Consider the following 23,606-nt stretch of genomic DNA (forward strand, 5'->3'; position numbering starts at 1 on the left):
ACAGCCTGCGCTCTTTAGGGCAGACACAAAAATGCCAAATTTCAAGGGAAACAAAAACTTATACTACATGAGAAGAGAGGTGCTGATTGGTTGGCAAGTTAGCTCTGAATGGTGGGGAGGTTACCGTGGCAAATGCACCAGGGAATTATTATTCCACATGCTTCTGTTTTTCAAAAAAGCAGGTGCAATGGGGCGGCACGTGGGACAGTGGTTAGCACTGCTGCCTCATAGCACGAGGGACCTGGGTTCAATTCCTGGCTTGGATCACTGTCAGTGCAGAGTCTGCATGTTCTCCCCATGTCTGCATGGGTTTCCTCCAGGTGCTCTGGTTTCCTCCCACAGTCTGAAAGACGTGCTGGTTAGGTGCATTGGCCATACTAAATTCTCCCTCAGTGTACCCGAACAGGTGCCGGAGTGTGGCGGCCAGGGGATTTTCACATTAACTTCACTGTGGTGTTAATGTAATCCAACTTGTGACACTAATAAATAAACAATGTCTGGGCATATTCTTTTTGCCTGCAGAAGATATACCCCTGCATATCTATATGTACCTTCTAGAAAGTATAAGTGAACTACATTGCGAACCCAACTGAGAATCTTAAATTGGCTGTGAATGTAATTCTCAGTGCAGTTTGTAATATTCAGCAAGTACTGCCCAACCACAGAATCACATCTAAATTAGACATTCTGTTCTGCATTACACAAGATGTTCAAAGGAAGAAAATCAGAGTTTGTTTAATTTCACCTCATAGCTGAATCCCTAGAGTCAGATATCGTCAAATCTACACTGCACTCCCTCCAGAGCCAATGTATCTTTCTTCAGCTGTGATGCCCAGAACAGCTCACAGTAAATGCAGCTGTGATCTATCTAGGACTTTGTACATCTGAAGCAGGAGCCCTTTTGTATTCTTGTCCTCCAGAAGGACATACAAACCAGCATTCCATTAGCCATCTTTGGTTCTTTGTAATATTTGTTCACGACATTGTGATGGTCTCTACACTTGGTCGGATCCTCCAGCTTTTGGATCTCCACAGTTTCTAACTTTTCACTATTGAGAACGTCCCCTGTACTTTGCTTACAACCTCTGGAACTAAAGATATGACTACCAATGGTGGAGTGATTAAAATCAGCAATACTCAGGAATCCAGAATGTGAGGGGTGCAGGAACCTCAGAGGGTTGTGTGGCTGAAGGAGGTTACAGAGAGAGGAAGGGAGTTTGGAAGAAGATAATAATTCTAACATGTTAAGTATTGTTGAAGCTAGGCTCAGCGTGGGTCAGTGAGGGCTGATGGATGAATAGGACTTGACAATTCAATTGATCAATGTAACAGTGATTCACAAATTTGCAATTTTCAGTTTTACATAAAATCTTATTTTTAGGCACTAGAAAATGAAAATTGGCAACTAAAAATTATTTCAGAAACTATTGTCAGAGCGATGAGAGAACTGGCTACTGGGATTGTGCAGTCAGGCTGAGAATTTACAAAGACAAAACCTACAATTAATGTGCTCATCACAACTCAGAATAGATAAATTTGACAAAAAGTGATGACAGGAATCAAGTGGCAAAAACAGGAAGTACCGGCATGCCTGGATAATTTTAAAAAGAAGACAGATGTATAGTTTGTCGATTTCAATCTCCTTGAGTTAAAATACAGCAAACTAAAACATCCATTGATTTATTTGCACAGAAACGGCTTCTAAACAAAATGAAGATGAAAGCGGACGGAAACTTGCATCAACTGGACAAGCAACATGTGAGATAGAACACTCCCATCCTTTTACTTTCTGTTGTGTGCGATTGTTTTATCCCTCCTGCTTTGTCAGTGGGGTTCAGTTCTGATACCTCCCCCACATGTTCATTCCTCATCTGAACCTTCATCTGTTAACAGCTACTAGCAGAGAATTGTCAGGCCTTCTCCGTGCCTGAGCTACCCGCTCCTGCTTTCCAGCATAGCTCACCAAGTAATGATCAGGAGCAGGAATCCTGCTTTACAGATCTTCCCATCTGAATCTGAGCTCTTCCCCAGCCTGTTCCATCACTGAACCAGCAGTACAACATGGATGGATCAGCACCATGTTGAGTAGCTCACCCCTTCACTAAATCATTAGAGTCACCAATTCAGAGTATTACAGCACAAAGAAAGGCTCTCCGGCCCATCATGTCTGTACCGGCATCTAATATTTCTAATCCCATTGCTGGTGGCTATTCATATGTTTGACTGGACTAGCAGAGGAAGCTTTACTCCGTATCTAACCCCGTGCTGTACCTGTCCTGGGAGTGTTTGATGGGGACAGTGTAGAGGGAGCTTTACTCTGTATCTAATCCCGTGCTGTACCTGTCCTGGGAGTGTTTGATGGGGGACAGTGTAGGGGGAGCTTTACTCTGTATCTAATCCCGTGCTGTACCTGTCCTGGGAGTGTTTGATAGGGACAGTGTAGAGGGAGCTTTACTGTGTATCTAACCCCGTGCTGTACCTGTCCTAGGAGTGTTTGATGGGGACAGTGTAGAGAGAGCTTTACTCTGTATCTAACCCCGTGCTGTATCTGTCCTGGGAGTGTTTGATGGGGACAGTATAGAGAGGGCTTTACTCTGTATCTAACCCCGTGCTGTATCTCTCCTGGGAGTGTTTGATGGGGACAGTGTAGAGGGAGCTTTACTCTGTATCTAATCCCGTGCTGTACCTGTCCTGGGAGTGTTTGATGGGGGACAGTGTAGGGGGAGCTTTACTCTGTATCTAATCCCGTGCTGTACCTGTCCTGGGAGTGTTTGATAGGGACAGTGTAGAGGGAGCTTTACTGTGTATCTAACCCCGTGCTGTACCTGTCCTAGGAGTGTTTGATGGGGACAGTGTAGAGGGAGCTTTACTCTGTATCTAACCCCGTGCTGCACCTGTCCTGTCATTGTTTAATGGGGACAGTATAGAGGGAGCTTTCTCTTGGAGTCTAACTGAGGAAGTAGAGCAATCATTTAATTGGGTGCTATTTTAGGGCTGTTCATGCCACCCATCCCACCACCCAATGGGAGAATCCCGCTGGCCTGAATGGTGGTAAGATTCCAGGCCTGACTTTCCAGTTCCTCTTGCTGAGCACAATGTCACCACAATCTTCAAATGGAGTTTAAGTTCAGTCCCTGGTCGGACAAGATTCTGTCGTTGAGTAAATTGTTCTTTTGTTTCTGTGGGCAGGAGAGTGAACGTGTGCAATCAGGGGTCATTGCTTCCTCATCCCCTCTAAACCAGCTAAACGGCAAACGCACTGAACAGGCTGACAGCCAACAAACACCGGCTCAGAAAAAAAGGAAAAACTGTTTCCATGGCAACTGGGAAGCCGAGCAGAGATGGGTAAAAGTTATGATTCATGGAGGGCCTGTTACAAGGCTTTGGTTCTTTGGTACAATTTCACTGAAAAGATTTCTCACTCTCTGTTAGTGTATCTGCAGAGCCACAATGGTTTTTACCCTTTGGGGAATAGTGGCGAAGGATTTCTGAGCTTCTTTATCAAGCTGCTAAACCATGTTCAAGGTTCTTTTCATGGCCAGCAAGTCCTGGTGTTCAACTCGAACCCAGAGCTTCTGATCCAGCAGCATGGGCTCTACAGTGCACAGGAGACATCCACAGTGATGGGGTGTAGGTCTGTGATTCCCCCACACGGTGACGGGACGGGGGTCTGTGATTCCCCCACACGGTGACGGGACGGGGGTCTGTGATTCCCCCACACGGTGACGGGACGGGGAGGGGGGTCTGTGATCCCCCCCACACGGTGACGGGACGGGGGGGGGTCTGTGATTCCCCCACACGGTGACGGGACGGGGGGGGGGGTCTGTGATTCCCCCACACGGTGACGGGACGGGGGTCTGTGATTCCCCCACACGGTGACGGGACGGGGGTCTGTGATTCCCCCACACGGTGATGGGACGGGGGGGTCTGTGATTCCCCCACACGGTGACGGGACGGGGGTCTGTGATTCCCCCACACGGTGACGGGACGGGGGTCTGTGATTCCCCCACACGGTGACGGGACGGGGGTCTGTGATCCCCCCACACGGTGACGGGACGGGGGGGGGGGTCTGTGATTCCCCCACACGGTGACGGGACGGGGGGGGGTCTGTGATTCCCCCACACGGTGATGGGACGGGGGGGGGGGGTCTGTGATTCCCCCACACGGTGACGGGACGGGGGGGTCTGTGATTCCCCCACACGGTGACGGGACGGGGGGGTCTGTGATTCCCCCACACGGTGACGGGACGGGGGGGGGGTCTATGATTCCCCCACACGGTGACGGGACGGGGGGGTCTGTGATTCCCCCACACGGTGACGGGACGGGGGGGGTCTGTGATCCCCCACACGGTGATGGGACGGGGGGGGTCTGTGATTCCCCCACACGGTGACGGGACGGGGGGGGGTCTGTGATTCCCCCACACGGTGATGTGCACGGGTCTGTGCTCTCAGGATAGGAGAACAATATTCAGTATTAGATTTGATGAGTCAGACAATAAAACAAAATCAGCTCAGGTTCCTGCTCTAGTGGAAAGTCTGTACGTATGAGGAAAGCATCAGATTGTGATGCCCCCACAGTGGAATGGCCTGACCAGGTTCACTGACCAGCCTCACAAATGGCCATTTGAGTGAGGAGCGGTGGAGAGCTGGTGGCCCTATCTAAGCGATCAGCCTGCACTGTCAGAGGGCGTATTTCAGGCCGTTCCACTATTCCTCTTCTCATTTCCATCTCCAATTCCTTTTCCAGGTTTATAATCTCTGCCAACCATCCTGCTCCCAGGAAGTCGACATGAAACTAATCCCGGATTCAGAAGAGTACAGCCTCATCGGAGATTTCTCTAAAGTAAGAACTATAACAGACCCTCTTCTCTCTCTCTCTCTCCCTCAATCCGCCTTGCAGCCTCCTTGCTGTCTTGCCTTCCACTCTGTTATTCACACCCCATCTCCCTCTCTTCAATATGCTGATCCCATCTCCTTCCAGCACCCTGTGTAGAGGGAGCTTTACTCTGTATTTAACCCCGTGCTGTACCTGTCCTGGGAGTGTTTGATGGGGACAGTGTAGAGGGAGCTTTACTCTGTATCTAACCCTGTGCTGTACCTGTCCTGGGAGTGTTTGATGGGGACAGTGTAGAGGGAGCTTTCCTCTCTCTGTATTTAACCCCGTGCTGTATTGTCCTGGGAGTGTTTGATGGGGACAGTGTAGAGGGAGCTTTCCTCTGTATCTAACCCCGTGCTGTACCTGTCCTGGGAGTGGAAGGCTGGGTAGCTGTAACTGGAAATTGCTGCATGCCTGGCTGTGATGTTGCTGATAATTTTCAGTGGAATTTTGGGGGGGGTGGTTTGAGACCAGTGATGATGATGATGTATTCTTTCTTACTCCTTGCTCTAGGCTTGTGTTCTACCAGTGGAGGCGGGGAAACATCAGGATCTGAAATATGTTTCAGCTCAGACAGTGAGTATTGTGAGTGCACTGGGAACAATCCGCAGCTCACTGCCCCCAAACTGATCAGTAAGCAAAGACTATGTGTGAAATTGAGCTGTACCCTCCAGGAAACCCCCTGGTTGGATTCCCGGTTTTGGGAACCTGTGGGAGTAGTTGATACAACGTAGTGTTGTTGTTGCTAGAATACAACTTCATCTTGGAGCAGGGTTGGTGCAGAAGGAGGTCACGGGCAAGATCCATAGAGACAGGAGGAGGCCATTCAGCCCTTTTGAGTCTGCATCACTATTGGATGAGATCATAGTAGATCTGTATCTTCTCTCTATCAACTTGTTCCGGTTGTGTAACCTAAAACCCAACAGAAACCTCCGTTTAGAGATTATCTCCCAGTCTCCAGTTTTTGAGGGAGGGAATTTCAGATTTCCATGACAGTCTAGTGAAGGCTTGCTTCCTGATATCCCCCTTGAATTGTCCTGGGAGTGTTTGATGGGGACTTTCATAAAGAACAAAGAACAGTACTGCATAGGAACAGGCCCTTCGGCCCTCCAAGTCTGCACTGATCATGATGCCTGCACAAACTAAAACCGTATGGAGTCCAAACGCTTCCATTCCCGTCCTATTCATGTATTCGTCCAGTAGCTCCTTAAATGTCACTATCGTACCTGCTCCCACCACCTCTCCGGGAAGCATGTTCCTCTGTGTAAAAAAAAACTTGCCTCGCACATCTCCTCTAACCTTTTCCCCACGCACCTTAAACCGATGTTCCCTAGTACTTGACTTTTCTACTCTAGGAAAGAGCATGTGACTATCCACTCTGTCCACGCCACTCATAATCTTGTAAACTTCAACCTCTGTTGTTCCAGTGAGAACAAACCGAGTTTATCCAACCTCTCCTCATAGCTAATACCCTCCAGACCAGGCAACATCCTGGTAAACCTCTTCTGTACCCTCTCCAAGGCATCCACATTCTTCTGGTAGTGTGGAGACCAGAATCATACACATTATTCCAAATGAGGCCTAACTAAGGCTCTGTACAGTTGCAGCATGACCTGCCAATTTTTATACTCAATATCCTGACCGATGAAGGCAAGCATGTTGTCTGCCTTCTTGACTGCCTTATCTATCTGCGTCACCACTTTCAGTGATTGGTGGACATGTATGCCCAGATCTGCATAAACGTATAAGGTTTTTCTGGATTTGATCCTGGACTCGCTCCAGGATCTATTCACTCTAAACAAAGGCAGTACAAGTGGAGTCGATGGCAAACTTTCCTCACATTTTAACATAGTCAGCCCCTCTGCAGGATTCCGATGAATGAGTGCTGCACCTTCTCCAGGGTTCATCTATCGCTCCTGAGGTTTGGAGCCCAGAACTCAACCCAGTTTCCCTAGGGTGGGGTCAGATTCTGCCCAACTAAAGAATAAGGACTTGTCATTTGTCATAGAGTCATTGAGGTTTACAGCATGGAAACAGACCCTTTGGCCCAACTTGTCCATGCCGCCCAGATTTTACCATTAAGCTAATCCCAATTGCCTGCTTTTGACCCCTATCCCTATTTGTACTCCAGTGCACTTGAGATAAAAACTTACATTTCATTGGCCTTTTTGATGACTGTTGGGATCTGCACAGTAAGAAACTTCACAACACCACATTAAAGTCCAATTGGTTTATTTGGTAGCATGAGTTTTCAGAGTGCTGGACTCCCCTGATAAAGGAGCAGTGCTCTGAAAGCTCGTGCTACCAAATAAACCTGTTGGATTTTAACCTGGTTTCTTACTGTGCCCACCCCAGTCCAACGCCAGCAACTCCACATCATTTTTGTGTTAATGTGTGAACATGGACACCAAAATCTCAGTGTTCCTCCACCGCTTCCAATCTCTCACTGTGAGAAAATGCTTCCAATTTATCTTACTCGACTGCACTGGTGAACTTTGGCCACACCCCTCAAGGCCATTTATATCTTTTCTGAATGCCATTCAGCTGTGATGCCTCTCACAGTTCAGTAGCCTGCACGTGCTCTCCATGTGAAACTTTGGGCTAAGTCATGGTATATAGGGCAGGAATAGCTGAACTCCATGGAACCTGTGTTCAGACAAGATCTCAGTGTGAGGAGGAGAGGTGAAAATCCGACTGTTCTTCCTCTGGGATTTGACTGTTATTACCATGCCAAGCTTCACTACTCTGCCACTGCCTCCCCTCCCCCTCAATCGTGACCTCACAGCAATGTTCCCCTCTCTCTCTTTCCAACCTTCTCTTTTCCAGCTCCTTGCCTTTCCTTTGGTTTCCTGACAGAATCCAGGTTGACACTCCCTGCACAATACTGAGGGAGTGCTGATCTGTCAGAGGTGCTGACTTTCAGATGAGACAATTCAGGGCCTGTCTGTTCTCTCAGGTGGATGTAACAGATCCCATGACACAAAGATGTTCTCCCAGGTATCCTGGGTTAATATTTATCCCTCAACCAACCTCTCAAAAAATACGGACTATCTAGCCATGGTCGGATTATTGTTTATGGGATCTTGCTGTGCGCTCCTACATCATAACAGTGACTACACTTCAAAAAAAATTAAATCATTCGCTGTGAAACACTCTGGGATGTCCCATGGCAGTGAAAGGTGCTATAGAAATGCAAGTTCTTTTCTTTTTTCCCTATATTTTGAGGCAATGGTTGCACTGAGAATTTGGGATGTTTTACAGATAGCAGCTCTGCTCTGCGGGGAGTTTGGACATGTTATCGATGAATATGTGATAGTGGATTGTCGCTACCCTTACGAATACAATGGAGGGCACATAAAGGTTGGTTCTTATGCTCTGTTTATGGTCTGCAGGGTTGGGACTGTGTTTTGCCTTCCTCTCTGCATTTCAGGTTTGAGATAATTGTCCCTTTTCCCCTGCATCTTATCCCCCCGACATAGAATCATAGAAACTAGAAGCAGCAGAAGGCCAGTCAGCCCTTCGAGTCTGCTCCACAATTCATTTTGATTATGGCTAATCATCAAATTAAATATCCTGATCCCACCCTCCCTTCCCCTTCCCTTAACAGATGGATGAGGGAGAGACCTTGGTTTTGATAGTAGTGAGCGGATATTACAGAGAAAGCTGGGGATGGTGGTGGCGGAGGAGATTGCTCTTTCTCTCTGAGTTATTTTACATTTTCCACTTGCCTCCCTTCACCTTCCCTTTGCCAGAAATGAATTGCTGGAAAACCCAACCCTCCGCTTTGTGTTGGGCCTCCCATCCCTGATCCAACTGCCCCAAGAGGACAGAGTTGGGGTTTCTGTCTGAGTGATGCCGAGCCTGGTTGAATGGCCTCCCAGTTCCTTGCTGTTGAGTTGCGAGCTCTAAATGTTGGTTACTTTGGCAGTTTGATAGGAGGACACAGGGGAACGATTTCATTTTTCTGGTTGTGATTGCACTGTGGGCCAGTGGACAGACCTCCATAAACCAGAGGATTAGGAGTCAAAAGTCCAAAGACCTGAGTATAAAATCCAGCTTGACGCTGCCGTTCAGGACTAAGGGAACGCTGCAGTGTCAGAGGTATCATTTCTTTTGGATGAAATGTTAAACTGAAGACCTCTTTACCCACACAGGTGAAAGGGAAGAGATCCAAAGATTTTTTTTGAAGATGAACAAAGTAGTTCTGCTTGATTTCATGGCAAATAATCCTTCAATAAAAATTACTGAAATCGATTAGCTGATCATTATCACAGCTAGGGGATTTTCAGAATAACTTCACTGCAGTGTTAATATAATGTAATTTAATATAAGGAGAACATGTCCCTGTCTACATCAATGGGGACAAAGTAGAAAGAGATGAGAGCTTCAAGTTTTTAGGTGTCCAGATTACCTACAACCTGTCCTGTTTTCCCCATGCCGACACTACAGGTAAGAAAGCCCATCAACACCTCTACTTTCTCAGTAGACTAAAGAACTTTGGCATGTCAGCTATGACTCTCATCAACTTTTACAGATGCAACATAGAAAGCATTCATTCTGGTTGTGTCACAGCTTGGTATGGCTCCTGCTCTGCCCAAGACCGCAAGGAATTACAAAAGATTGTGAACGTAACCCAATCCATCACCCAAACCAGCCTCCCATCCACTGACTCTGTCTACACTTCCCACTGCCTCGGCGAAGCAGCCAGCATAATTAAGGACCCCACGCACCCCGGACATTCTCTCTACCACCTTCTTCCGTCAGGAAAAAGGTACAAAAGCCTGAGGTCTTGTACCAACTGACTCAAGAACAGCTTCTTACCTGCTGCTGTCAGATTTTTGAATGGACTTACCTTGCATTAAGTTGATCTTTCTCTATACCCTAACCATGACTAAAACAGTACATTCTGCACCCTCTCCTTTCCTCCTCTATGAATGATCTGCTTTGTCTGAAAAGCACGCAAGAAACAATACTTTTCACTGTATGTTAATACATGTGTCAATAATAAATCAAATCAAAATCAAAGCCTATCTGTGACACTAATAAATAAACTTTCAGCCTTTTTTTTAAATCATTCATAATGTGGACATCGCTGACTGGGTCAGTATTTGTTGCCCTTCCCTAATTGCCCCTGAACTGAGTGGCTCAATTCAGAGGGCATTTAATAGTCAACCACATTGCTGTGGCTCTGGAGCCACATGTAGGCCAGACCAGGTAAAGATGACAGATTTCCTTCACTAAAAGAACATTAGTGAACCAAATGGGTTTTTACAACATTCAACAGGGGTTTTATGGCCTTCATTAGACTATTAATTCCAGATTTTATTGAATTCAAATTTCTCCATCTGCTGTTTTGGGATTCAAACCTTCTGTTGGGTTTTTACTCTAGTCCAGTGACAATGCCACAACGCCACTGCCTCCCCCAGTGTTGCTATCTGTGAGAGCTTGCTGTGTGCAAATTGGCTGCCACATTTCCTATAACATGTCAAAATTATATCAGTGGGAAATCCTGAGGTTGTGAAAGGCGCTATGGGAATGCAGGTCTTTCTTTTTCTCTCTTTGTCACGGTGAGGGAAATGGAAAATTCTGTCTATCCTGTTCATTGTGTGTGTTTTGCAGGGAGCTCTGAACCTGTACACAGAGGAGCAGCTTATCAACACTTTCTTTCCAAGGCATATACCGTCATATCCCAGGAAGCATCGTAAGGTCATCATCTTCCACTGCGAGTTCTCATCTGAGCGAGGTCCTAAATTGTAAGTGCCACTCTGCGGTTTCTATTTTCTTGGCCCCAGGGGCTGCAGTCAGTGCCACACATCTGGGCATCTTCTTTTAAGTGTCCAATCTCCGAGTGTGGATCTGAGAGTGGTTAAACTGTGTATTACAAAGTTCCTGATCATGGGGGACACCCAGGCTGACTTCACCTTTGCTCAATGTGCAGGGGGGCATCTTACCAAAAAATGGCAGGGGTTGTTTCCTGCGAAAAAATCTGGTGTGTTTCTCTTCAGAGAGACCGATCGCTTTTCTCTCCAGATCTAACAATACTCTGCCAAAAAAGACAAGGGAGCAGAATCTCAACACAAACTGAGATTGAGCGCCATCCCCATCAGAACCTGAGTAAACCACACACACACACACACACACACACACACACCCCTTGCCCATTACGGAGGTCTCAGAGGCTCCCCTCCCCCCCCACCCACCCCCCAATCAGAGTCGACTCCTCCCTCCCCGCCGATCATTGGCCCCTTCACCCCTCTCGACCCCCCCACCTCCACTCCCACACCCCAATCATTCGTTCTGTTCTCCTCCTCACCCCCAATCAATGCCCCCCTCACCCCACCCCACCACCACAGATCATTGGCCCCCTTCCCGCCCCAGCCACGACCATTGCTGGCATCCCCCTCTCAAAGAACAAAGAAAATTACAGCACAGGAACAGGCCTTTCGGCCCTCCAAGCCTGCACTGACCATTCTACCCGACTTAACTAAAACTTCCTACTCTTCCGGGGACCATATCCCTCTATTCCCATCCTATTCATGTATTTGTAAGGATGCCCCTTAAAAGTCCCTATCGTATCTGCTTCCACTATGTACCCCAGCAACGAGTTCCAGGCACCCACCATCCTCTGTGTAAAAAATCTGCCTCATACATCTCCTTTAAACCTGTGCCCCCTAGTAATTGACTCTTCCGCCCTGGGGAAAAGCTTCTGACTATCCACTCTATCCATGCCTCTCATAATCTTGTAGACTTCTGTCAGGTCACCCCTCAATCTCCATCGTTCCAGTGAGAACAAATCAAGTTTCTCCAACCTCTCCTCATAGCTGATGCCCTTCATACCAGGCAACATCCTGGTAAATATTTTCTGTACCCTCTCCAAAACCTCCACATCCTTCTGGTAGTGTGGTGACCAGAATTTAACACTATATTCCAAGTGCGGCCTAACTCAATTCTTTGAGAACATTACATGTGCAGTGGACAATGGGGAGCCTGTGGATATGGTGTACCTGCATTTTCAGAAGACATTTGACAAGGTGCCGCACCAAAGACTGCTACGTAAGATAAAGGTGCACAGTGTTACAGGTAATGTATTAGCATGGACAGAGGATTGGTTAACTAACAGAAAGCAAAGAGTGCGGGTAAATGTGTGTTTTTCTGGTTGGCGATCAGTGACTATTGGTGTGCCTCAGGGATCAGAATATATTACAAACAGCAAAGGTCCCAGCACTGATCTCCTCCATCCACTCCTGGGCACCACCACATCTGAATTAATCTATCCTCTCCCACTGGGGCCTGCCCCTTTGTGCAGGTTGGCACAGGACAGGGCAAACTGGTCTAATATCTGCAGCCTCAGACTGTGCCTCCAGAAGTGCTACACTCCCTCAGTACTGCACATTAATGATACAAACACAGTGACAGTTTAGTGCATACTCTGGTTGTGATCAGTTTAGCTCAGTTGGCTGGATGGCTGGTGAGTGATGCCAACACCACGGATTCAGTTCCCGGGCAGGTGGAGATTATTCAGGAAGGTTATTCAGCCTTCTCAACCTCGCCCTTGTCCCTTTCCCCTTTGCTCGCTCCTCAAAGGGAAGAACAGCCTGTGATCATCTGAGACTTTGGTGACTTTATCACTCAGGTCGTGATTAAGAACAGTTGGTACTAACTGGGGAACGGTTAGAACAGAGGAGGCCTGTGGTGTCCACTGGCAGGCTTCAGGTCTTCTACGCCATTGCCGGAGGTGAGGAGAGTGCATCATTAGCTCTGTGAACACCATTTAATTTCAGTGAATGTTCCTTTCTGGGTTTTATTTTTCTGTTACAGTGCCCCTTCACAGTTTAGTTTGATTTTCTAAAGAAGGGCATAAAAGAACTAGTTTCCACCTGTGGTTGGGGTAGGGTGTGCTTGGGGGGAGTGGGTTACTATGTGTGAGGGAGAGGTTGTCAGCATTTACATGAAACAGGGGTTGCTGAACAAATGAATGCAGAAATCAGACTGGCTCCGGCTTTTCCAGATGGATTACCTCTGTAACATGGTCAGTGGGCAGCACAGTGATTAGCACTGCTGTCTCACAGCATCAGAGACCTGGGTTTGATTCCCAGCTTGATTCTGTGTAGAGTTTGCACATGTGTGTGTCTCCTCTGGATGCTCCAGTTTCCTCCCACAGTCCAAAGATGCGCTGTTTAGGTGAATTGGCCATGCTAAATTACCCCTGAGTGTCAGGGGGACTAGCTGGGGAAAATGCATGGGTTTATGGGAGTAGGGTTAAGGTGGGATTGTGATCGAATGGCCTCCTTCTGCACTGTAGAATTTTATGAAGTCTCTGGAGCGGGGCTCTGAACCCACAACCTTCGGGCTCACAGGTAAGCATGCAACCTACCGAGCCATGACTGGTCCATCAGGAGGGGGAGGGGAACAATCAATCTTCCAGTGTCACTGCACCACTTCCTCATCTCACCACCAGAGATGCAAGTACACACACATGCTAGTTTGGTGTGGGGGTGATCTTGAGGCCACTCCTGCTGTCCATGCCAATATCAACGGGAACTAAAGATCCAGAAGTTGCAGATCTCGTGATCCTGGATCTCCCCAGCTCCACCTGGAGACACCATCCGGCTCACACCCATAATGGGTTTTATGCGAATTTCAGTGCAATTCCTGATCACTATCGCACCCCCTCACCAGATTTTGAGCCCCCACCACATATTGACGCTGTGCCAATGTAACATCACGTTGGCACAGTTTACAACAGGTTCATTCAGACATAAATCTGTTGTGAGAACTACCCCCCCCCCCACCCCAGGGGCAGAAAAGTGAGTTTAGCAGTGGCCTGAATCCCCCCCACCAGCACAGGTGGATGTAAAAGGCGATATCTGAATGAAGAGAGGGCGGGGGAGATATTCCCGGTGTCCAGGGTGATATTTATTCTGAATCAGACGTTGCAATAACAGATTATCTGGCCATCGCTCTTTATGTGATCTTACCATGTGCACAGTAACTGTCAGAATTCCAACATTTAAACATTGGCTACATTTCAAAAATATTTCATTGCCTGGAAAAACCTTTGGAATATTCAGAAGGTTGTGAAAGGTGCTATATCAACGCAATTTCTTTCTTTCATTCCTCCTACTGTTGTCTTGTGATATTTCTGCTGTGGGCAGCACAGTGGTTAGCACTGCTGTGTCACAGCTCCCGAGAACCAGGTTCAATTCCAGCCCTGGTGTCTGTGTGGAGTTTGCACATTCTCTCCGTTTCTGTGTGGGATTCCTCCAGGTGCTCCGGTTTCCTCCCACAATCCAAAGATGTGCAGGTTAGGTGAATTGGCCATGCTAAATTGTCCCTGAATGTCCAACACGTCTAGGTCAGATGGAACAGCCATGGTAAATGTGCAAGGTTACAGGGATAGGGTGGGAAGGCCTGGATAATTACTCTGTTAGAAACTTAATGCAGATTTGATGGGCTGAATGGCCTCCTTGTGCACTGTGGGGATTCTATGATTCTGCAGAGTCTCTGCTTTACTCCTGAGATTGGAGTTGACTCCAGCAAGAAATCACAAGCTTAAATCCCGATGGCCAATCAAGGTGAGCAATGTCCCGTTCCCCACTCTAAACTCTCCCTAACCACTCCACATCCCCCTCCCCACTGGTCGCCCTTCATTCCATACCCCACTGCACCCAAGCGCTAAAGCAGCTCATTGTGAAATTACCATGAGTAGCTCAATCACATAGAATTGTAGAAACCCTACAGTACAGAAAGGGGCCATTCAGCCCATCGAGTCTGCACCAACCACAGCCCACCCAGGCCCTAACCCCATATCCCACACATTTTACCCATTAATCCCTCTAGAGAGGGGATTAAGGGTTATGGGGAGAGGGCGGGAATGAGGAACTGAGCCACGACAGATCAGCCATGATCTTATTGAATGGCGGGGCAGGCTCGAAGGGCTAGTTGGCCCACTCCTGCTCCTATTTCTTATGTTCTTATGTTCTTATCTCAGGACACTAAGGGCAATTTTAGCATGGCCAATCAACCTAACCCACACATCTTTAGATTGTGGGAGGAAACCAGAGCTCCTGGAGGAAACCCACGCCGACACAGGGAGAATGTGCAAACGCCACACAGACAGTGACCCACATGACATGTGAAAGACAGGATTTTAAAAATAATGAAGACGATGAAGAAATCTCCAATCTTATTCGTCTTGCCCTGACTGCCAGCGAGAACCAAGAATTTGGCACTCAGCCAAACCTTCATTCACTGCAGAGGGAACGGAGGAGCCGGTCCGCGGGCCGGGTGGGAGGAGCCGGTCCGCGGGCCGGGTGGGAGGAGCCGGTCCGCGGGCCGGGTGGGAGGAGCCGGTCCGCGGGCCGGGTGGGAGGAGCCGGTCCGCGGGCCGGGTGGGAGGAGCCGGTCCGCGGGCCGGGTGGGAGGAGCCGGTCCGCGGGCCGGGTGGGAGGAGCCTGTCCGCGGGCCGGGTGGGAGGAGCCTGTCCGCGGGCCGGGTGGGAGGAGCCCGGCCAATGTCATACAACTCATGAGGTTTGAACCAAGGATCAACATCTGAAATCAGCTGACCTGTTCCCCACACTGCTAATCCTCTTTTTCTCCCTAGTTGTCGGAATCTCAGGAAAATGGACCGGAACATAAATGTCTACCCCAGCCTCTGTTTTCCGGAACTTTACATATTAAAGGATGGATACAAAGAATTCTTCCAGGAGTTTGAGGTGATTCAACTGGGATAGCCACCAGGGCAAATGGGACAAATTGGGGAATTTAAACAGAAACTATAAAAGAGACAGAGAGAGACTGACAGAAATGGAGGACTTTAACTCTGTGTAAGTGAATGTTTGTGAGTTTATATCAGGTCCAAGTGTTAATGAGACAGAAAGGGAAGGCAATCGAGAGGGTAAGACAGAGAAGAGACAAAAAGAGGGAGAGAGCAAGAGACAATGTGATAAATGGAGAGGAAAGAAAGGAACGGGGGAGAAAGAAAGCGAGAGATGCTGAGGATGTCCTTGGGGTTTCTCCAGATTGGTTTGTGGTAACATTGGCAGCAACCGTGACACCCAGTGTATCTTCCACAAAGTTGCATGAACCAATCAGGAGTATTCATAGAATCCCAACAGCCATTCGGCCCGTCAAGCCTGCACCACAATAACCCCACCCATGCCCAATCCCATAACCCCATATATTTACCCTGCTAATCCCCTGACACTAAGAGTAAATTTACTGTGGCCATTTACCATGTGCCCAGAGAAAACCCACACAGACATGGGGAGAATTTGCAAACTCCACACAGTCACCCAAGGCCAGAATCGAACCCGGGTCCCTGGAGCTGTGAGGCAGCAGTGCAAACCACACTGTCACTGTGCCTGAGGAAATCTGGTGGTGTAGGAGAGCAGAAGAGAGAGACAGAGACTGAAGGAAAAGCGTGGAGCAAGATGGAGAAGTGGTGAAAGAGGTAAAGCGATGGACTGATACATAGAATGTGAGTGAGAGCTAGAAAAGAAACATAAGGGGCCTTATCAGAGACATTACCACAGAGAGGTAGAGAGAGCAAGGCAGGTAGATAATGAAGGATGAGATTATTAATAAGAAAGTGAGGAGCCAGGAGACTGAGAGAAATAGACAGATGAAGATGATGCAGCGAAAGAAAAGTTAAAGTTTATTTATTAGTGTCACAAGTAGGCTTATATTAACGCTGCAATGAAGGTACTGTGGAAATCCCCTAGTCGCCACACTCCGGCACCTATTTGGGTTCACTGAGGGAGAACGTAGCATGGCTAATGTACCTATCCAGCACATCTTTGGACTGTGGGAGGAAACTGGAGCACCCGGAGGAAACGCACGCAGACACAGGGAGAACGTGCAAACTTCACACAGACAGTGACCCAAGGCTGGAATTGAACCCGAGTTTCTGGCGCTGTGAGGCAGCAGTGCTAACCACTGTGCCACCATGCCGCCCAGAACGTGGCTGTTGTGTTCTGGGAAATGACTGTGTGCTTTTCCATGAATGCTGACATCTTATAATCCATTTTCTGTTGTGTAGACATTCTGTGAACCTCGGGGATACGTCCAGATGCACCACAAAGATTACAGGGAGGAACTTCGCTCGATCCGCAGAAAAGTACGTTCGGTGGCAGGATATCGCAGGCGGAAGGAACTATTCAGAACTACAAATGGACATTGAAAGGACAGCCGAGATCACAGCCTCAGAAATAACTTTGAGATAGGCTCTTGATTGGTAAGTGGATCAAAGGCGACGGGAGAAAAAGCAGGAGAATGGAATCGAGAAACTTACCAACCATGATAGAATGATGAAGCAGATGCGATGGGCTGAATGGCCTAATTCTGCTCCAATATCTTATGGTCTTTGAATAGCTTACTGAGTTAAAGTCTTGGTCACTCTCCACACCCTTGGCAGGTCAGAGTCAGTGTCAGCCTCCTCTGGCAGCAGCCCTATCATAGAACACCTGGAACCTTTGTATGCCAGGTGAGCTGGGGGAATCTTATCTCTGTGCCCAATGTCCCTTCAAACACTCCCAGGACAGGTACAGCCTGGGAGTTAGATACAGAGTAAAGCTCCCACTACACTGTCCTCATCAAACACTCCCATGACAGGTACAGCACGGGGTTAGATACAGAGTAAAGCTCCCTCTACACTGTCCTCATTAAACACTCCCATGACAGGTACAGCACGGGGTTAGATACACAATAAAGCTCCCTCTACACTGTCCTCATTAAACACTCCCATGACAGGTACAGCACGGGGTTAGATACAGAGTAAAGCTCCCTATACACTGTCCCCATCAAATACTCCCAGGACAGGTACAGCGCTGGGTTAGATACAGAATAAAGCTCCCTCTACACTGTCCTCCATCAAACACTCCCAGGACAGGTACAGCACGGGGTTAGATACAGAGTAAAGCTCCCTCTACACTGTCCCCATCAAACACTCTCAGGACATGTACAGCACAGGGTTAGATACAGAGTAAAGGCCAATCAATACCTTGCAACAAATATGATAAAATGCAATCTGATTTTTGATCATTTTCTGCAAATTTTGGAAAATGTTGGCTGTGAGTGATGTTGCAGGTTCTGTTGGTGAAGAATTTTAAGAAAATTTTATATAACACGATTTGAAAATGCTTATTAAAGCTAAATGAACCAACCTCCCATCCATTGACTCTGTCTACACTTCTCGCTGCCTTGGAAAAGTAGCCAGCATAATCAAGGACCCGACGCACCTCAGATATTCTCTCTTTCGTCTTCTTCTGTCGGGAAAAAGATACAAAAGTCTGAGATCACTTAGCAACCGACTCAAGAACAGCTTCTTGCCTGCGGCCATTGGACTGTTGAATGGACTTATCTTCCATTAAATTGATCTTTCTCTACACCCTAGCTATGATTGTAACACTACATTTTGCACTGTCTCGTTTCCTTCTCTATGAATGGTGTGCTTTGTCTGTATAGCATGCAATAAACAACACTTTTCACTGTATGTTCATACATGTGACAATAATAAATCAAATCAAAATGAGTCAATTTATGGCAGGTCACAGCCCACTGTCCATTTTTTTTTTATTTGTTTGTGGGACATGGGTATTTATTGCCCAGCCCTAGTTGTCCTTGGAGGGCAGTTGTGAGTCAACCACATTGCTGTGGCTCTGGAGTCATATGTAGGCCAGACTAGGTAAGAGAAGCAGATTTCCTTCCCTAAAGGACATTAGTGAACCAGATGGATTTCTCCAACAGTTGACAATGGTTTCATGGACATCGTTAGATTCTTCAAGATATTTTTTGTTGAATTCAAATTCCACCACCTGCCATGGCGGGATTTGAATCCGGGTCCCTAGAACATTAGCTGAGTTTCTGGATTAATAAGCTAATAATATCATGAGGCCATCGCCTTCCCAATGCTGCTGAACATTGTGTGATAATCACTGAACACAGTCCTCACTACTGACTTTGTGAGGGAGGGAAGGTCTTTGGGGAAACAGCTGAAGACTTAGGTCTTGGACTCTACCCTGAATTTATGGCAGAAGATCTCATTCTAACCACTCTTTCATTTTTTTATATAATGACCTTCAATTTGTGTCCCTCTATTTCTTTGACCAGCTGAGACAATCTATCATTATTTACCACTTGATAAGTCTTCATGATCTAGAAAACCTCTGAGAGATGAACCCAGAACCTCCACAGGAAGCGAGTAAAATGCTCTGATTTCTCAAAAATATCTCTGTAAACTATAACTTTTTTTAAAAAAGGCTTGCATTTATATAGTGCCTTTCCTTACCTCAGAATTACCCAAAGTGCTTTTGCAGCCTCTTTTATGGACAGGAGGGTGATAAATTTCAACAGCCCCAATTTTTCCCATTATTCCTCTGCGAACAGAAAGATGGTTTTGATTCCCATCTTTGAGTATTTTTCCCCAATCCTTAAATCTGGAGTGCTCCAATCCTCAATGAAGAACTTGCATAGCAAACTCAAGGTAAGATAAAGAGGTGGGATTTATTTCCCACACACACAAAACGTGGGAGAGGGATTTCACAACGTCTGCCCTATTCATTCGTGCAGTAAAACAGAATAGAACAGAAAAAACTTGTTGCAGAGCCAGACCGTAACAACACAGCTATCGTTTGAGTCCAGAATCAAAAGTCTAATGGAAAGTTCCTTCAAAGAATAGGTTGGTTAACTGCCTCAGGGTGATCCATTTTTCCAGGAATCCTACACAAGGGGAGAAGGCACCTCGAGTTAAATCAGTTTTGAATGCATCAGTTCTAATATTCCAGTCTTCCACGGTGTGGATGAGGGGCAGGTGAATGTACCTGGACAGAGCTCCTTCTGCTGCTAACTGTTTGATGGTAAGATGGTGGATAGTTCTTCGCAGGTCAAACAAAAAACTGTTAAAGTTTATTTATTAGTCACAATAAGGCTTACATTAACACTAATGAAGTTACTGTGAAATTCCCCTAGTCGCCACACTCCAGCGTTTGTTTGGGTCAATGCACCTGACCAGCACGTCTTTCAGACTGTGGGAGGAAACCAGGACTACGTGCTGAGGGACGCGCTGAAGCTTGGGGCAGCTGCCGCAAAGGCACAACGGGGAAAGGCCACACTGTAAGGCCTTTTAACGGAGGCAGACCGAGGGCCCGGGAACTGCAGAATACCCTCGACCTGCGTAGCTGTGCACCAACCTGAGCAGTAACAGCACACAGTAATTTATTGATTATGACCAAAGCAGGGAGTCAAACACAGGTCCCTGGCGCTGTGAGGCAGCAGTGCTAACCACTGTGCCACCCAAAACTGACTATAAGATCCAGCAGCTTATTAATAAAGGGAATTCAGACAGCTCAATTCTTGGGTGTGTTATAGTGTGGTTGACCATTGAGATGAAACTCATTGTGTTTTGGAGCAGGTAATGGTCAGGCTTTTATCACCACATTGGATATTAGGAGTCACAAACACTACTTTTGTTCACAGCTGGTTGGGGCTGGCATCTTGTCTGCTAAACCATTGTGTTGGCAGGGATGTTTATGTGATGCAAGGACTGTTACATTCCAGAGGGTTTGAAGTGTTAGTCTTTGTTCACCTTCAAACTGCTCAGAACCTTCCAGAAGTTAACATGTGATCAGCTGGAGCCATTAGACAGCCGAGCAAGTGTCTGTTTGGAAAGCAGAGGAAAATTAATTTTATATATTTCGGTTAGCCTGGCTACCTTATATTTATTTTTTCTTGCCGTCTCAACTGGGTGAAGCCAATAAACTTCCATGTGAAGTGTTGTCAGTGTCGTAGGAAACGTGGAGGCTAATTCATGCACAGGAAGCTCCCACAAATAACAATGGATGATCCTTCTTGGCCTTCTTCCGAGGTCAGAGCATCATAGATATCAGTCTTCAGCCAATTCGATTCATTCCACATGACAGCAAGAAACGGCTGAAGGCCCTGGATATTACAAAGGCTATAGGGCTTAACAATATTCCAGTAATAGCCCTCATTCTTACATGAAGAAGCAATAGTACTGAAAACTTGTGTTCTAGAATTTGTCACATCCCTAGCCAAATTGTTCCAATATATCTGAAACATTGGCATCTACCCAGCTCTCCTAGCCAAGTTCTTCCAGTACAGTTACAACACTAGCGCCTACCTGACAATGTGGAAAATTACCCAGATGTACCCTGTATGCAAAAAGGATAAATCCAACCCTGCCAGTCACTGGACAATCAGTCTACTCTCGATCATTGGTAAAGTGATAGAAGGGGTCATCGACAATGCTATCAAGCAGCACCTGCTCAGCAATAACTGATCACTGATGTCCAGTTTGGCTTTTGCCAGGGTCACTCAGCTCCCGACCTCATTACAGCCTCGGTTTGAACATGAACAAAACAGCTGAATTCCAGAGGTGAGGTGAGAGTGACAGCCCTTGACATCAAGGCCACCTTGGGCATCAAGGAGCCCAAACAAAACTGGAATCAATGAGCATCAGGGGGCAAACTCTCCACTAGTTGGAATCATACCTGGCACATAGGAAGATTGTGGAGGGTCAATCATCTCAGCTCCAGGACATCTCTGCAGGAGTTCCTCAGGCTAGTGTCCTAAGCCCAACAATCTTCAGCTGCTTCATCAATGACTGGGACAAATCAATGTTCTGCTCTCACTCCCTGCCTTTTGGTGAGATTTTTTGTGGATGCTGGGTTAGCTCAGTTGGTTGGATGATGGTCTGTGTGTGAGCTGCAGAATAATCCCAACAGTGTGAATCCAATCCCAGGACTGGCTGCTACACAGTTTCATGGAGGCATTCCCCTTAATTTATTCCGTGCTTGATGTGGAGTGGTACTCCTCAAGCTATGTAACCACTTGTCTGCCTCTAATGGAGTGATGACATTATTAACCAAGCTATCTCAGCATAGTCCCCCAGTGTTTGAACCCTGCCATGCTAACAACAGAGGAGGCCAAGAGGCGACCTAATTGAAATGTATAAAAATTATGGAGTGACATAGGCAGGGGGGACAGGAAAAATTTCATCTCCCCTTGCTGAGGGGCCTATTACCTTGGGGATTAGATTTAAGATGATTGTTAGATGGATTAGAGGGACATGAGGAGCATCCTTTTCACCCAGAGGGAGGTGGGTGTCTGGAATTCACTGCCTGAAAGGCTGAAACACTCAACTCATTTGAAAGGTACCTGGATCTGAATCTGAGGTACTGGAACCTGTAAGGCTATGGGCCAGATGCTGGAAAGTGGGATTAAAATGAGCAGCTAGTTTCTTTTTTCTCCTTTCTTTGGTGGGCACAGACACGATGGGCTGAATGGCCTCTTTCTGCACTGTAACGTTTCTTTAGTTCCACGGTTCTAGGTTCACAAACTTTCACAGAAACAGTTCATACAGCAGTGATTAAAATACAGCATTGTAATCACGGGTTTATATGCAGCATCGCACTCGTATTGTATAGCAGTAATTACGGTGTCTGCTTTCCGCTTCAGCAATCTCAGATTGAGATGGTTCAGAATCTGGGTTAAAAGTTAATTAGACATTAATAATATTGCAAATACATTTAAATCGTCGCATTTTATCATCAATAATTATCCCAAAGGCAATGCAAATATTTATATTTTGTTTTGTTTAAAAGAATAGAACGAGGATTATATTTCCAAGGTTGGCATGAACAATGCTGGTGCTTTGTTATGCTGGGTTAGTGCTGTCCGGCACTGTCAGCTATTAGCTCACAGACTCGCTGTAGATCCCAAAAACGTGTCTGACTCTGTGTCATACTGCAATGCAGAAGGAGCCTTTTTCCAAACAACCTGGAGCCACTGCTCTCAAAAAGATACTCCTTTTACACAAAGTATTCAATTCAAACGTCAAATTTTGCAGTCTTATTTGATCCAGAATTAAATGTACACTCCCTCTCTCTCGAAAGAAAGATAAATGTGTACTTATTATGTACACATACAATACTTTATACCTTAAATAAAATGCAGAGATCACATTATTATGCATTTTTATATATTATTTCCTATTTAAATGGATATGCACATATCATAGAATAGAATCATAGAATCCCTACAGTGCAGGAGGAGCCTGCACCAACAATAATCCCATCCAGGCCCTATCCCCATCACCTCACATATTTACACTGTTAGTCCCCCTGACACTAAGGGGCAATTTAGCATGGCCAATCAACCTAGCCCGCACGTCTTTGGCATGTGGGAGGAAACTGGAGCACCCGGAGCAAACCCACACACACTCAGAGAGAAGGTGCAGACTCCCACAGACCTGAGGCTGGAATTGAACACAGGTCCCTGGCACCATGAGACAGCAGTGCTAACCACTGTGCCACCCTATATGGGATGTTAATTAATATACATGTTTTAGCAAAAAGTGTGAAATTACTATAAATCAAATATTCATGAAAATGTTGCATTAATAACAATATACCTAGATACATCAGTTAGATATTGCACCTGAGGCAAAGGGAATCAAAGGATATGGGGTAAGGTGGGATCAGGCTATTGAGTTGGGTGATCAGCCGTGATCAAAACAAATTGTAGAGCAGGCTCGAAGGATTCAATGGCCTTCTCCTGCTCCTATTTTCTGTGTTCGTATATATTTCTATATCTATAATTAAGAATTCTTTTAACTGCTTTTGCACCTCTCAGTTTCTATGTTTCTATTGTAGTAGAGGCCAAAACTTTGTCTGATTTCAAGAAGAAATGAGACGTAGCTCAAGGGATTTG

General features: G+C 46.6%; 1 protein-coding gene across 3 annotated transcripts in view; it reads left to right on the forward strand.

Annotated features, from left to right (window-relative positions):
- cdc25d (cell division cycle 25 homolog d) overlaps positions 1-17,697 on the forward strand; it is a 30,454-nt gene extending 12,757 nt beyond the window's left edge. For 2 of the 3 annotated variants that reach the window (XM_080205329.1, XM_080205331.1), the window contains exons 5-12: positions 1,693-1,758; positions 3,190-3,345; positions 4,747-4,842; positions 5,389-5,451; positions 8,137-8,235; positions 10,495-10,628; positions 15,481-15,592; positions 16,918-17,697. In XM_080205329.1, the coding sequence (XP_080061455.1) occupies positions 1,693-1,758; positions 3,190-3,345; positions 4,747-4,842; positions 5,389-5,451; positions 8,137-8,235; positions 10,495-10,628; positions 15,481-15,592; positions 16,918-17,058 (867 nt within the window). In that variant the 3' untranslated portion in view covers positions 17,059-17,697. The remainder of the gene's footprint in view (positions 1-1,692; positions 1,759-3,189; positions 3,346-4,746; positions 4,843-5,388; positions 5,452-8,136; positions 8,236-10,494; positions 10,629-15,480; positions 15,593-16,917) is intronic. The other variant, XM_080205330.1, reaches the window with a different exon arrangement.
- Positions 17,698-23,606: the final 5,909 nt, after the last annotated feature.

This window comes from Carcharhinus amblyrhynchos, chromosome 17, assembly GCF_965287045.1.
Source record: "Carcharhinus amblyrhynchos chromosome 17, sCarAmb.v2.hapA, whole genome shotgun sequence".
Classification (NCBI taxonomy): Eukaryota; Metazoa; Chordata; class Chondrichthyes; order Carcharhiniformes; family Carcharhinidae; genus Carcharhinus; species Carcharhinus amblyrhynchos.